We start from the raw sequence: 12844 nt of genomic DNA, 5'->3' as shown, positions 1-12844 counted from the left end.
TCTTCTCTTACCTATATTTTATGGGGGTGTTTGCTGAGATATATAATACTACTGAGTTAAAAGAAGTTGGTTTTTTTTTTCTTAAAAAAAAAAAAAAGGCTTACTAGTGGTTAAAAAAGAAAAGCAGGACACAAACAGACCTAGTTCCTACTTGTGTGATCAAAAGACATTTTTCCTTGCTGAGGTCTTTGCTGTTCAGAGAAGTGTTACAACAGTAAGTGTCGCCAGAAGTCTGTCTGGACTATGTAAGGTGTGAAAAGCTTAATTATGAATGAGTACTCTCACTCTAGTCGGTGTGGAAATACAGAAGATAATTTTGCACCTGTCATATTTTCATGCTGCAGTTGGTTGGCTTATTAGCTATTACTTTCCCCCAGCACCAATATCCAACCTCCCTCCCCATACACTTCCAAAAATACTAACGTGCTTTTAGTAAGGGACACTGCACAAGTGCTTCCTTGTGAGAAGTGGAGGTCCATGCAAGACTTCATGCCTTGTTTCTGAAAAATTTACCTTTGCCTGAGCAGAGGTTGCTCTGACCTGCCACTGAGACTGAAGGTTTCTGGATACCATAATTCAGAGGACTGCGAAGTAAACAGATCTCCTAAGTGCTCTAGGCTGGTTTCATACACCAAGTTTTCTAAAGCCCTTGAGGCATTTCAAGCCTCTTCTCCAATTCTAGCTCAGAAATAACTAGCCTTTATAGCTCTTACTGAGAAGTTGTTCTGAAAGGAGACTTCAGGTGCACTGCTCTAGATGGTCCTGTATGGAACCAGTGGCTTGGACACAGGGAATCTAAGACATCTGGACAGCAGAATCTAAGTCACAGGTAAATCTGACCATAGACTGGAGCTATACCTCTGCACCAAGGCTATGAGGCAGTTTGGTGCAGGCTTGCAGAGGAAAAAACTGATGTCTTTTCCAGGAGAAGAAAAAAAAAAAAAAGCCATTTCCAATTGGAAAAAATAAAACAACTGAGTTTCATAATTCACCAAAAGAGGTAGTTTCCCTTTTGGAAGAATGTAAACTGTATGAGACAAACTATCAAGCAGACACGCATTCTTCAGACGTATCTGACCACCTGTAGTTCTGATAAGTGGAACTAATCCAATTGATGTCTGAGATGCTGTTGAAGCATAAAGATTTTATGTTTGGGACGTAGTTATGTCTGCCATGTTTTACTGCACTGACAGTATGAGTCAAGTTTCCAAAGGCTGCCAGTGACATGAATTACTGTGAAAGTGAGAGAGCATGTATGTATGCAGAGGTGACACAACATATTAAAAACAAACAAGCAAGCAAAGTCTGTAGTTCCCAAGAAGTAAAAGCAAAGCACATTTGACTCGTGTTGAAATGTCATGAACTTACGTGTATCTTGAAACAAGGAAACTTAATCAGTGTTTTTTTTGTTGTTGCTTTAAAGAAAAAGGAAACAAAGTATGAAAGTTGTCCTATATTGAGCTTCTCAGACCAGCTGCAGGACAATGTGCTTTTATCTAATGTCTGATGCCTTTGATATTTGTGGAGGGGGCAGGAAGCCAGCAGATAAATTCTTTTGAATTACTTGTACACAGTTTAGCATATCTCCACAAGTTCTTGTTTGAGTCAATAAAACTACAGAATAGTGGCAGTTGGGCATTGTGATTATTCTTACAGGGTTAATGTCGTAGCTCTGAATTCAAAGGAGTTTGCAACTACCCATATGTGTCTCATACGTACTGCTTGGTAGGCAGGTTTAGTGATGGGGAAAGGCAGTGCTATTTAATACATTTTCCCCCTGTGAATTTTCATGATTCTACAATCTGTTAATAAAATTAAAAAGGGTATTTTCAAGCTAATTGTCATTAAATCTTTCAAATTTCAGAGAGGAGACTCTGAGTCTTCAGCAGATGGTTGGAAATGAAATGCACATTGGGGGGACCAGAGGCCCTGCCAAATCTGGACCTTGAACAGAGCTAGTCAAATAAACAGAAGTGAGACACAGCAGGGATGGTTTGGAATAGGCTTTATTATGGCCAGAAAGCTTCAGGCTGTGAATGACCTAATCAACCTAAGCTCCAGACATGTACCTAAATTAGCTTCTACTCTACCATCCTCATAACACTCAATTTTGCTTCATTCAAACACTATACTAACAGATCTGAGCTCTTCTAAAAGTGAAAGGTTGTAAAGGTTCTGGCTTTTCCTCTTCTTATTGAATCTGCCCTATTCAATTCCCCTAATACCTGTATTCTTAATTTTCTCCTTTAGTTCCCCCCATTATTTTCCGAGACTCAGTTCTTGCACTTTCCATGCATTTGGTGAGTTTCAGATGACTGCTTCTCTGAGAACAAGAAAGAGAAGTAATGGGAGCAGAGCTGCTTGGTCTGGGGACTCTGGTGGGCAGTCCATTTCACAGTTCTTCTGAAGGGTTTTGTGTGACCTTGTTCAAGTCTGCTGTCTTGGGTGCACGTTTGCAATGTGGAGATAAAAGTAACGTGCCTTTCCAGAAGGGGGAGGCATGCTCTAGGTTATATAAAGCACCACTCCAAACTGATCTCTTCCTATACGCATTTCCTATGCTGCAAGGTCCCTACTTCAGTTAGGACTGCTGTATGCTACTTGAATAATAAGCAAGCTTGGACTTGTCTCAGTTCATTTAACTAGGCTTGGCATGTTTTCATGTGTGCCGCCCACAAACATTACCATGTGTAGTCCTGCTAGTACAACTGTCTGCAGGGAGTATCTCTGAATGCCACAGAGACACAGGCTTGTTCTGAAAATGCTTGTATAGACAATAAACAATAAAAAAAAAAGAAGTAATGAGACTGATCATATTTAAGCATTAGCCAGGGCAACAACGAAGTGCTATGGGTGTCTTCCAGTTAATAACTAAGTGGTAAGAAGCATTGTGTTGGCAACTAACCTTTAAAGAGTGATGCAATGTGAAGTTTCATACTACGACAGCTTGTCAGTCACTGTGCTGTGAATAAGGTTAGGAAACTGCTCTAGCTTTATTTAAAAAAATAACATTATATATGGCCATGTAAACCTTTCTCACTTTTTTTTTTTCGTGTATAGAAGATATAGTGTCATGGCCTTTGAATCAGTCTCTGCTTCACACCAATAGACACGAGCTTTTGAAATGCTTTTGTGAAAAGTAAATTACTGTTGAGAAACAGGGAGAGGTTATTTAGGCTGTTTGATGCGAGTACATAAAAAGTCACTTGGATTTATGAGGAATTATTGCTCTGGAATTCAAGGGGACGGGAGTTAATCTCATTGACTAGGTGATGGTTCACATTGCTTGAGGTAGTATCCTTAAGTTCTGGGACAACGTTATCACAGTTTTGGCATGAATTCAGTGGCTCACACAGCGATATGTGTTCACAGTATATCAGATAGTTTTCCCTTTGTCGTTCTGGTTGGAAGTGTCTGTAGTTAGAATGATTTACTGGGATTTTAATTCTCTTTACAATTAGTAGGAATGTTTGAGCCCACCAGCTTATATTCAGAGCCCATTGAAGCTAATGGAGGGGGAAAAAATCCCTTTGACCTCATTTGGCATTGGCTCAAGCCATTTGTGTCTGAAGCTGATGGCTTCATCAAAATCCACTTAACCTTCTAGGGATGAGTGTGTGACAGGGATTGTTCAGGTCATTCTTGAGCTTCATGGGCTTGCTGGAAGGGGTCGATCACTTTGCACAGTTATTCTCTTGCTTACCAACCTAGGTGAAAAGAGTAATTAGAAAAGTAACAAAATCTTGTGTGATATTTTGTACTGCCTCTAACAATATGTGATCTGATTTAAGTGTCTTTTGGGCAACATAGACTCTTTTAACTATATGAATCCTAACAGAAAAACATACCTTAGAATTAACCTTCTGACACGCTTCTTTTCTTTTTACAATTTTGAAAGTCCCCAAGCTGAGAAAACAAACATCTTCCCTGTAGCTATTCAGAAGTATTCCTGAATCTTCCCCTGTTTGAGCCATACTGTTCCTCTCCATTCCCCTCATTACTGGTTTACAGATTTTTTTTTTATTTATTTTTCTCTCACAAGAAAACCAGAAGACAAAGAGGACGAACACAGATACAGAGAAACTAATCTGCCCTCCTTAACCTTTCTCAAAAGAGAGGTGACATAATATGTTTCATCATCTCTTTAGCCTAATGCATTATAATATATATAAAAAAAATATGAGACAGCATATTAGAAACTTCTTCTCTCGTGGAGAATTAATTTTTCTCAAGCCCTCCTGCTCCATTCATTTTTTCTTTAAGTTCAACATTGCACCACACAGAAGGTGGCTTTTCATGGTGTTTCTCCAGGTTATATCCCACCAGAACACTGAAAGAGAGCTCCATTATTCCTGAATGCAGTTTTTTATTGTAAGGCAGGACAAAGATAATGAACCTACAAAGTGGATCTTATTTTTCTGCCCCCAGAGGTTAAGGGAAAATCTTACAGGCACCAACAGGAGTCTGAGTTAGGGTTAAGGTCCTGGGCAATCTGCTGTAGGGGACTCTGCAGCAGGGGGCAGAGGTACTGGACCGGATGACTTCCAGAAGTGCTTTCCCACCTTAACTGCTCTGTGGTTCTGAGTTTCAAGTGTGAATTTGATCAATGGCAACAAAAGAAGAGCTGAATGCAAAGTCCTCCAGGGCAAAATCAAGAGGAAGCTGATCTCTTGTGCTTTTTCATTGGGCTGCAGTACTGAGTTAAAATGACTCCAAAGGTGCTTGTGAGACTAATGGACATCCCGTTTCTTGGTCTAGAGCCTCTGGCCTGGATCTTTTGATATGTTCCTGGTCCATTTGATTAGTGCTAGTGATTAGCTACTTCCACTGTAGAAGGTTTTGTTTACAAAGCAATGTGCAGTGGTTTGGTGCCTGTGACACCATTAAATGTTAATGTGCGTTTTTCAAACAAGACGCCTCAAGGCTAGAGGTAATTCTTTGATCTTTAAAAAGCTTGCCACATAGGGGAGTAAGCTTGAATGTATACTTGTGTGTGTGAACACTTGCAGGTTATTAGATTTTAGTTTCAGGGCTGTAGGACTTTGCAGAAATGATTCAAATTTCAAAAGGTTCAAAATAAACATGAATTCCTTTTTATCTCAAGGGATTTAGAGGGGTATAAAATAAACCTTTAATGGCTTGAGCCCTGCTTTATTAATTGCTTTGCTGAAGAGATAAAAACCTGTGGGAGTTTGTGTATTAAAATGGGATGTGAACCAGCAGAAATCTAAGCAAAATCTGAATTTGGTATAAAGAGAGTAAGAAATACACAGCTTAGTGTTCCTCTGTGTTTAAAAGATTATTACCTTAATATATACAGTTTCTTTGTTTTTAAGGAAGTGTGCTTGGATTGAGCCATAATTATACGTAAAAGCATTTGAGTTAGTCATTCAGTATCGAAGGAGTAGGATCTGTCTAAACAAAATGACAAGCAATTAGGGAGCCTGGGGGAGTTGTCTATTTGTCATATCTGAAAATAAACTTATCAAATTATTACTCAAATTGTTCCAAGTCTGACAGCTGTATCTACAAAGGCTCCTTACAGTAACTTTGCAAAAATGGTTCTATTTTGTATACTGTTTTTGACAGGGGGCAGTGGAACAGAGTTCTGTCAGTTTTTCTGATTGTTTTTTTTTTATCAGGATTTTTTTTTTTTTCAGTTTCTATGTACAAAGTTCATCACATGGAGGACTACTGATAGAAGGTGAACCTTTTTGCTTGCTGGATGCAAAATGGTCTCTTTAGACAAAAAAAAAAAAGCTACAATCTTTAAGAAAGGTACCTGACTGCTAGAGTTCTGCTGGTTTTGAACTGATACATTAAGAATTTAAGTTGAAATTGCTATCTTGTTGAATTTCCTATTTCTGGTTTTTGACTTGCTTCTATATTTGTTCTGCTTTTTAAAATAAAGAATACCTGGTTTTATTTAATTCTATGTGAAAGAAATACTGCATTACAATGCTTTGCATATTTTACCTCTTAACTCTATTATTTGTGTTTGTGACCTTTTTACAGAACAAAGAAATTTTGCAAAACCTGGATGTGAATAATCCTGCTATGTTCATGTTATATCTTTTATCTCTTTATCTTTCCTTGTCTACGATACTATGCTTGTAGAGGTTACAAGTTTTCTCTCCCATTCTCCAGTCCTCCTGTATTCTGTGTTAAATCCATGAGAGCTCTTGGTGATCTATCTCTTTGAAAATATATTTGACACAGGAAACACTGGACGGGATCAAATTATCAGCATAATTTATATCGTCTGTATCTTTGTTTGCATGCAAAACTTCTAGTTGATTTGGGACAGGACTTGGAAGGGAGCCACTGATCAGGTGTGACAAGTGTGGCCTTGACAGTACCACTCTAGCTGGCTTCTAAGATTTCCACTAAAAAAAAAAATCTCAAATATGAGACTGTCAAATGCATTCCTGGATTCACACAGATTTGTCTGGATGCTGCATTCAACAGCATCATCAATGTGGACTGGGGGAAGGGTATGCTGAATATGGAAACATGACACAGGCTGCCTAGGGAAGTAGTTGAGTCACCATCCCCGAAGGTATTCAAAAGACATGTAGATATGGTGCTTAGGGGCATGGTTTAGTGGTAGACTTGGCAGTGCTAGGCTAGCGGTTGGACTTGATGATCTCCGAGGTCTTTTCCAACCTAAAGGATTCTGTGATTCTAAAGCACCTTCAGTATTGATCGAGGAGGATACTGTTTGTGTGTGCAAATGAAGTTCAGTTTTCAGTAGTCCCAGTGACTCCTGAGTGGCTCTGAGTTTTCTCCTGGAGTCCTCAGCTTGTCCTCTGAAGCTTTTTGCCCTTGTTTCCTTACATGAGTGAGAAACATCACATCCTCCATGCCCTCCAGCAGCTCTAGTATTTGATGGTGGTAGAAAGATGATGCTGCCATCACCCTCATGGTGTGCCTCAGTTAGGGACTTCTCTGTTCTTGTATTTGCTAATGTTTTCTGGTATACTTGTTTAGCATCCATGGGTGGTGAAAGAAACTCAAAGGTTGAGTAATAACTTATACATAACAGAAAACTCAATGACAGAACTGCTGAGGTGAGTTTAAAATCATGAACCGGACCTGCAGTGAGCATAAGGCTGAGTGCTGCGACCACTTATTGTCATGGATCTTGTTCAGAGCAAGGTATTGGAGCTGAGTGGAGCTTAAGGTTGTAAGCAAAGACCATAGCACATGGGTCTCAATACTGATCCCCAAAGTAATCACGAATTGTTAGAGACAAAAATCCAAACCTGTGTATGAACTCTTCTGTTTACTTGACAACATGTTCAATTTAATAGATCTCTGTTGCTTTTTTCCCCTCCAATGGCACTAAAAATGCCACTTTGATGGAGAGAATATGCTGCCCTAAGAAATGTCTGGCAGAAAATTTTCATCTTTAAACTGACATCAAAGCTGCATTCACCTTGACTAAGAATGGGAATTTTTAACTTTTTTTTTTCAATCCAGTTCCTTATCTAAACCATTAACTTGCACAGAAGTCTTAAAAATGGGTATTTTGGGGCTAAATAAGGTGCTTTTGTTGGAGGTTATTGAGACATGAAATGATTACTTATCATCCCTTGAAATGACATTACATTTAAATGCAGTGGTACATGGGCATTTACTACTACCTTCATCTCTGTTAATCCTTGCTCACAGACTGCAAATTGAACATTCTCTCAACCTTATGGGATGTACGGAAATTCTCAGAGTTATAATTGCTTTTCAGTATGCCATCTTGCATGTTACACAATTTGAAGAGGTTTTCTTCAGAACAGAAAATGTTTAGTGAACCCCATGCTCTGTATTTTTTTTTCCCCCCTCTTTAATCAATTTTATCCATGAGTTCATCAAAGATTCAAAGGAAAAGTAAAAATTGAACTCACTTGACCATGATTGATTTGAAAATTCAAGGGACAACCTCTAGGTTATTGATGGCTTTTAAATTGCTATACATTGTTACCTGGGTATGCCTCTGAAACTCATCAGCATTCCGTGTCTTTGTTGTTGCTTCTGTTGTTTGCTTAGAGATAGAGGCTGTAAATTTAGATCTATGCAAAATAACCTTATCAGACAAAGGTATGGAATTGTTTGAAAGTCTTTGCCCGAGTGAATGAACCCTTTTCCATAGAGGTCCATAGGAAAACCAGAACAGAAAAATCTCACTTAAGAAAGCTGAGACCTGATAAAGTTTCTCATGTGATGGAGGGTACCCAAATTCATTGCCCTTCTGAACCGGTGTTTGGGTTAGAGGGAGAATGTGAATGGGACATCACGCTGATGCAGATACTCATGGACCTTGCTCCAAGGTGTGGGGGGAACTGTAGCACTGCACGGAAACTGGGAGTATAGGAACCCTTGGGAATCAGTGTACTTTGCTAGGGAAGCTCAAGGAGATGAGATTAATGAATGGTAAACTCTGCCTTAAGTTCCCTTTACATTTATTCCATTCATCAGGGCCAAGACTGAATCTGCAAAAGGAAACTCACCATGGTAATTGGATCCTGATTTTTGTTCTCGAAGGTACCCCTCGTAGTGTACCTCCGCAAAGGCACTATGAGGTAAGGGGAGCCTCACTTAAGGGTCCGTGCTTATGTGTCTCTGATGACAGGTGTGATGCTGGATAAGCAGTTGGTGTTGAGATGCTCCACTGAAGTTTGCAGCAGTGCCGCTGCATGAATGGTTAATGTGAAGGTCACTAAGTGTGAGGAATAGTATAAATGCTAATCTGCATGAAAGATTCAGGCAGTCTGGAGAAATAGAACTATATTTCTGTCTCCAGGTAGGATATCAGGTGGTGAAAGGTGCCATGGTTCTTAGATCACTGACAGTCTTTCCAAATTGGGCTAGGAAATGGTTCTCCCCCTCCCTCCAGTGCACTCCTGTCACCCCCTACAAATAAAGCACTTCCATTTCCTGAATTGGTTTTCATGTTCCTCTCAGCATGCAAACTTATTTGCTGCTGTATCTCTACAGAAAGCCTTTTTTGGTCTCCTGCCCCCACCCCTAAACTTTGTTCTCATTGAAACAGGTATTTACACTCCTATTTAAATAATTGTATTTAGATAACTTGGATAAAACTGCTCACCAGTGAATTCCTGAACAATCTTAACGCTGAGTACATCAGCAGAAAATCTGCCTTACCCCCTCTGCATTTTAATTTTAGGTTGTGCATGTGCCTATACTGAACTCAGTTCAGCTGCCTCTGATCTTTCTTGTATTTTTCCTCTAGTAATGAGGCTGGCAGCTTGCTGTTGAGTGCAGGTGCATTAACATTTCTGTTCGGCAAATACAGTGTTTTAATTGTACATATTATGGTATTTTAAAACATATTTTTTTATTTTGTTTTGTTTTTTGTTATCCATATTTTAATTGGCGGAGTCCTGAACTCTGTTTTCATTTGTGACCTGATGCTTTTGAAGGTTGTATAGATGCTTTATAACTGTAAACTTTTGTAATTCTGTGAGTTCTGTCAAAACTTCTGAGACTAAAAGATAGTGTTGATTGCTGAAATGCAGTGGCTATTTCATTCAAATGCACAACTAATGAGTCTTATGTAGGCGAGGCTAAAAGGGATGTTTGTGATGCTGTGGGGTTATGACAAAGGGGCTCTGTGTTCTTGGATACTATTTTTTGTAATGTAGGAAATACTGCCCTGTGCTGACAAAATCTCTTGTCTGTTTTCCTGTAGAGGAATGCAACCTCTGGATATATCCCTTCAGTCCCTGCCTGGGCCACTCAGGGTGTTTGTCCACTAAAGTGTGTCACATGTTAAAAGGACAGACTTCAGATACAAAGCCTGTTCTGTCTGCTGGATCAGCTTTGTAGCTTTCTGATCCCAGATCAAAAACAGAGCACTCTTAATTAACAGAATTTCACAAATCCTAATGAAAAAGGCAAATAGGCTGAAGAAGAATTATTTTCTGTGAGTAGAAAGTAGTAAGAACCCCTGGCAACTGCTGTTACACCTGCTGAGAGTAAATCACAGCTTTGGGCAATGATATGCTTTTGCAGGCTTGTTCATTGGAATGTGAGTGTTCACAAGTGAGTCACAGCATCCTTTTTATGTATTTTTTTTCTTTCTTTCCATATAGAAATAACAATGATTTTGGTAATTGAGGATCTGACTATCCTCATATTCAGCAGATTTCTCTGATGGATTTGATGTTTATTGGCACTAGTTGATTCTTTTCTGTTTTAAAGGAAAAAAAAAAGTCTGATCTAGTGAAGAGTGTATAGTATAGGATGAAGTGAATAGTACCTTCATTCTGCAGATGCAGACTTTATGTATCACCTAAACTGCATGGACTATGACAGAGCTGGAGTCATAGAACATCTGTTGCTGAAACATAAGATTATTTTTTGTAATTTTTCATGGTAACTGTTTTGTCAGATGTTTTTGACTCTCTCCAAACAAAGTGTTGCTTCTGTATTTCTTCTGTTCACTGGAGTTGCATTGATGATTCTTTGAAATTTTCAGTTTGGCTTTGTAAGCCCAAGTGTCATGATTGCGTTGTTCCTCAATTCCTACTTTATGTGAGTGGGAGTTGGACTGCAGACGTACTTGTTTCAGTGTAAATAAATACATAAGAGCAACTATTTAATAAGAGTTTTTTGAGAGAACATTGCATTATTCAAAACCAAACTTGACCACTTTTTTGTAAGACTGAAAAATGGATCATAAAAGGATGCTCTATAAATACTCTGAATAATACTTTTATGTCAAGCTTTACAGACATATTAAAGAACACTTATGTAATTTACAGTCATTTGGGAAGAGTTCATGATTATCTAAACTATTGTTGTTTACTTGCACTATAGCAAGGCAAGAAAAAGAACACTGTTGTGTTTTTAAGTACTTTCTCTAGTGCCTTATATCTCGAAAAATATGCCATGCCTATCAGCTAACAGATGGAGTTCACAGCTGTGCGTGTGAGTATAGCCAGTCTCTAGGAAGGAAGAAAAAAAAAAAAAAGAAAGAAAAAGGGGAAAAAAGGGAATTTTCCTGTACAGAAAAATATTTTTCTGTCTTCATCTTCCCCATAATCACTTACTAAGATATCTATGGTAGTAAAGCCTAGTAACATGAGGTAGGCCCAGTGAGGTGCTTTGTGTAGGGATTCATGACATGGATATCATCTCTCATTCTCTCCAAATCTGTACCTATGCTGTTTGTGCATCTACTATTTCTTTTGTGTGTCTGTGTGTTACTCCCCCTGCCTCTCCCCCAGCAGTTTACAGAAGCTTCTACTCCTTCTATACACAGAGACCTGCTTGGATTGTAAAGATGGAAGGTTAATTTTTACAGTAATATCCAAATACTTATTTCTGATCTTTACAAAGAGCTGTAGCTACAGAAGGAGGGAGAAAAATAGATGAAGTGTAAGACATCAGTTGTCACTTCTGAGCACTGTTGGAGACATTGTACAAAATGCATGTTTTATGTCTTTAAAACAAAGTATGCCACTAAATGGGTAATGCTAAGAAGAGTTTTATCTAGCCCATAAATACCAGTGAATCTTTTCAACGTCAAATCCCAGTACAGAGACGATTTACAGTTGCAATCAAAATGATGCACACAATTTAACTTCAGCACCATCTGTATCTCTGCTGGTATTTTAATAATGAATAAAATTATATCTTGGCAACAAAAGTCACACTTAAATAAAATACCTTTAAATTCCAAGCAAGGTCTCCAAGAAGAAGCTACAAGGCCTCTTATTTACCGTGAAATCTCCTTCATGTTTACTATAAAATAAATATAGACATATTTAAATAGCAAGCTGTGGACAAAAGGGCTGTATGATTTTGTGAAGTGCTTGTTAAACCACCTCTGAACCTTGGGGATTCTGGTACAGACAAGGGTTTGCACAGTTGGTGACAAGCACTCCTGCCCTTGCTGCAGGACTTGGGCCTGGTTTGGCAGAGACCTCTGAGCCAGGCCTAATCCAGGAGCTCTTTGCTGTTGTGACAGTCCCCATGTACTTGAGGAGAAGCACCTATGGTAGGCAGTTACCTTCGCTTGAAAAGCCTTTTATTACCTTGGAATGATGCAGGAGGCATCCTCTTCTGAATTCCTTCAGACTCAATTGTGAGGCCTACCCACACCAGTTTGTGGGCTAAAATTATCTCTTTTTTTCCTTCTTCTGCAATTCGTATATTTTGCAAAGAGCAGCAATTTTTTCTCTGTAACAGCTTGTGTGCTTGTGTACCCTTCCTTCAGCTGCACTAGCATAATGCTAGCTCTGTCTGCTACTGTCTTGCACTATTTCCCACTATTTCATTATACTTGTGGTTGCTGCAATGTAGACCACAGTCTTTCTTTGGCTTCTCAAGGACTTTCCATTTACAGCAGTACCAGATCGTTGGTGTACGTAAGGTACTTATCATACCAATAAGAGATCCTGACTAGCAGTATAAGATGTAGAAGTAACACAAGCTTCACAGTCGAAGATTTTCTGCACATTTGTCTCAGAATACAGCATTACTAAAAGCAGTTCAAATCCGAACTATGGGAAATCCATGGAGCCCAAGGACTGGTGATCTTTCCCTGATTGTGTCCTCTTCATCAAAGCTTTCATTAAGGAAATGTTAGTGACCTTTTTGGATGGCCTTCACAAGTGGAAATCGATGTGTTTTGTCCCGCTGCCTCTTACAGCAGACAAGGGAAATAGCAGCAGACCAAGATTGTTAACCCATCAAAGTCATGGCTGGTAACAACCCTGTGTGTGTTCAGGGACTGATCTTCCTTAAAAGAGGGCGATAGAAACATTAGCATGATGCCCTCTAATCAGAAATCTAAATTCCAAGTAGTTTCTTCAAGCTCGAG

General features: G+C 39.0%; 1 protein-coding gene across 8 annotated transcripts in view; it reads left to right on the top strand.

The window, feature by feature from the left end:
• The window catches only part of CNTNAP5 (contactin associated protein family member 5), a 290859-nt gene that overhangs the window by 58150 nt on the left and 219865 nt on the right, over nt 1-12844 (top strand). Inside the window, exon 3 of one of the 8 annotated variants that reach the window (XM_083841970.1) lies at nt 5661-5704. The exons of 6 other annotated variants lie outside the window; for them this stretch is intronic. In XM_083841970.1, coding sequence (XP_083698096.1) covers nt 5661-5704 — 44 coding nt within the window. One more of the 8 variants, XM_083841972.1, reaches the window with a different exon arrangement.

Source organism: Anser anser (genome assembly GCF_964211835.1).
Source record: "Anser anser genome assembly, chromosome: 6".
Taxonomy (NCBI): Eukaryota; Metazoa; Chordata; class Aves; order Anseriformes; family Anatidae; genus Anser; species Anser anser.
This window is presented reverse-complemented; position numbering and strand designations above follow the sequence as displayed.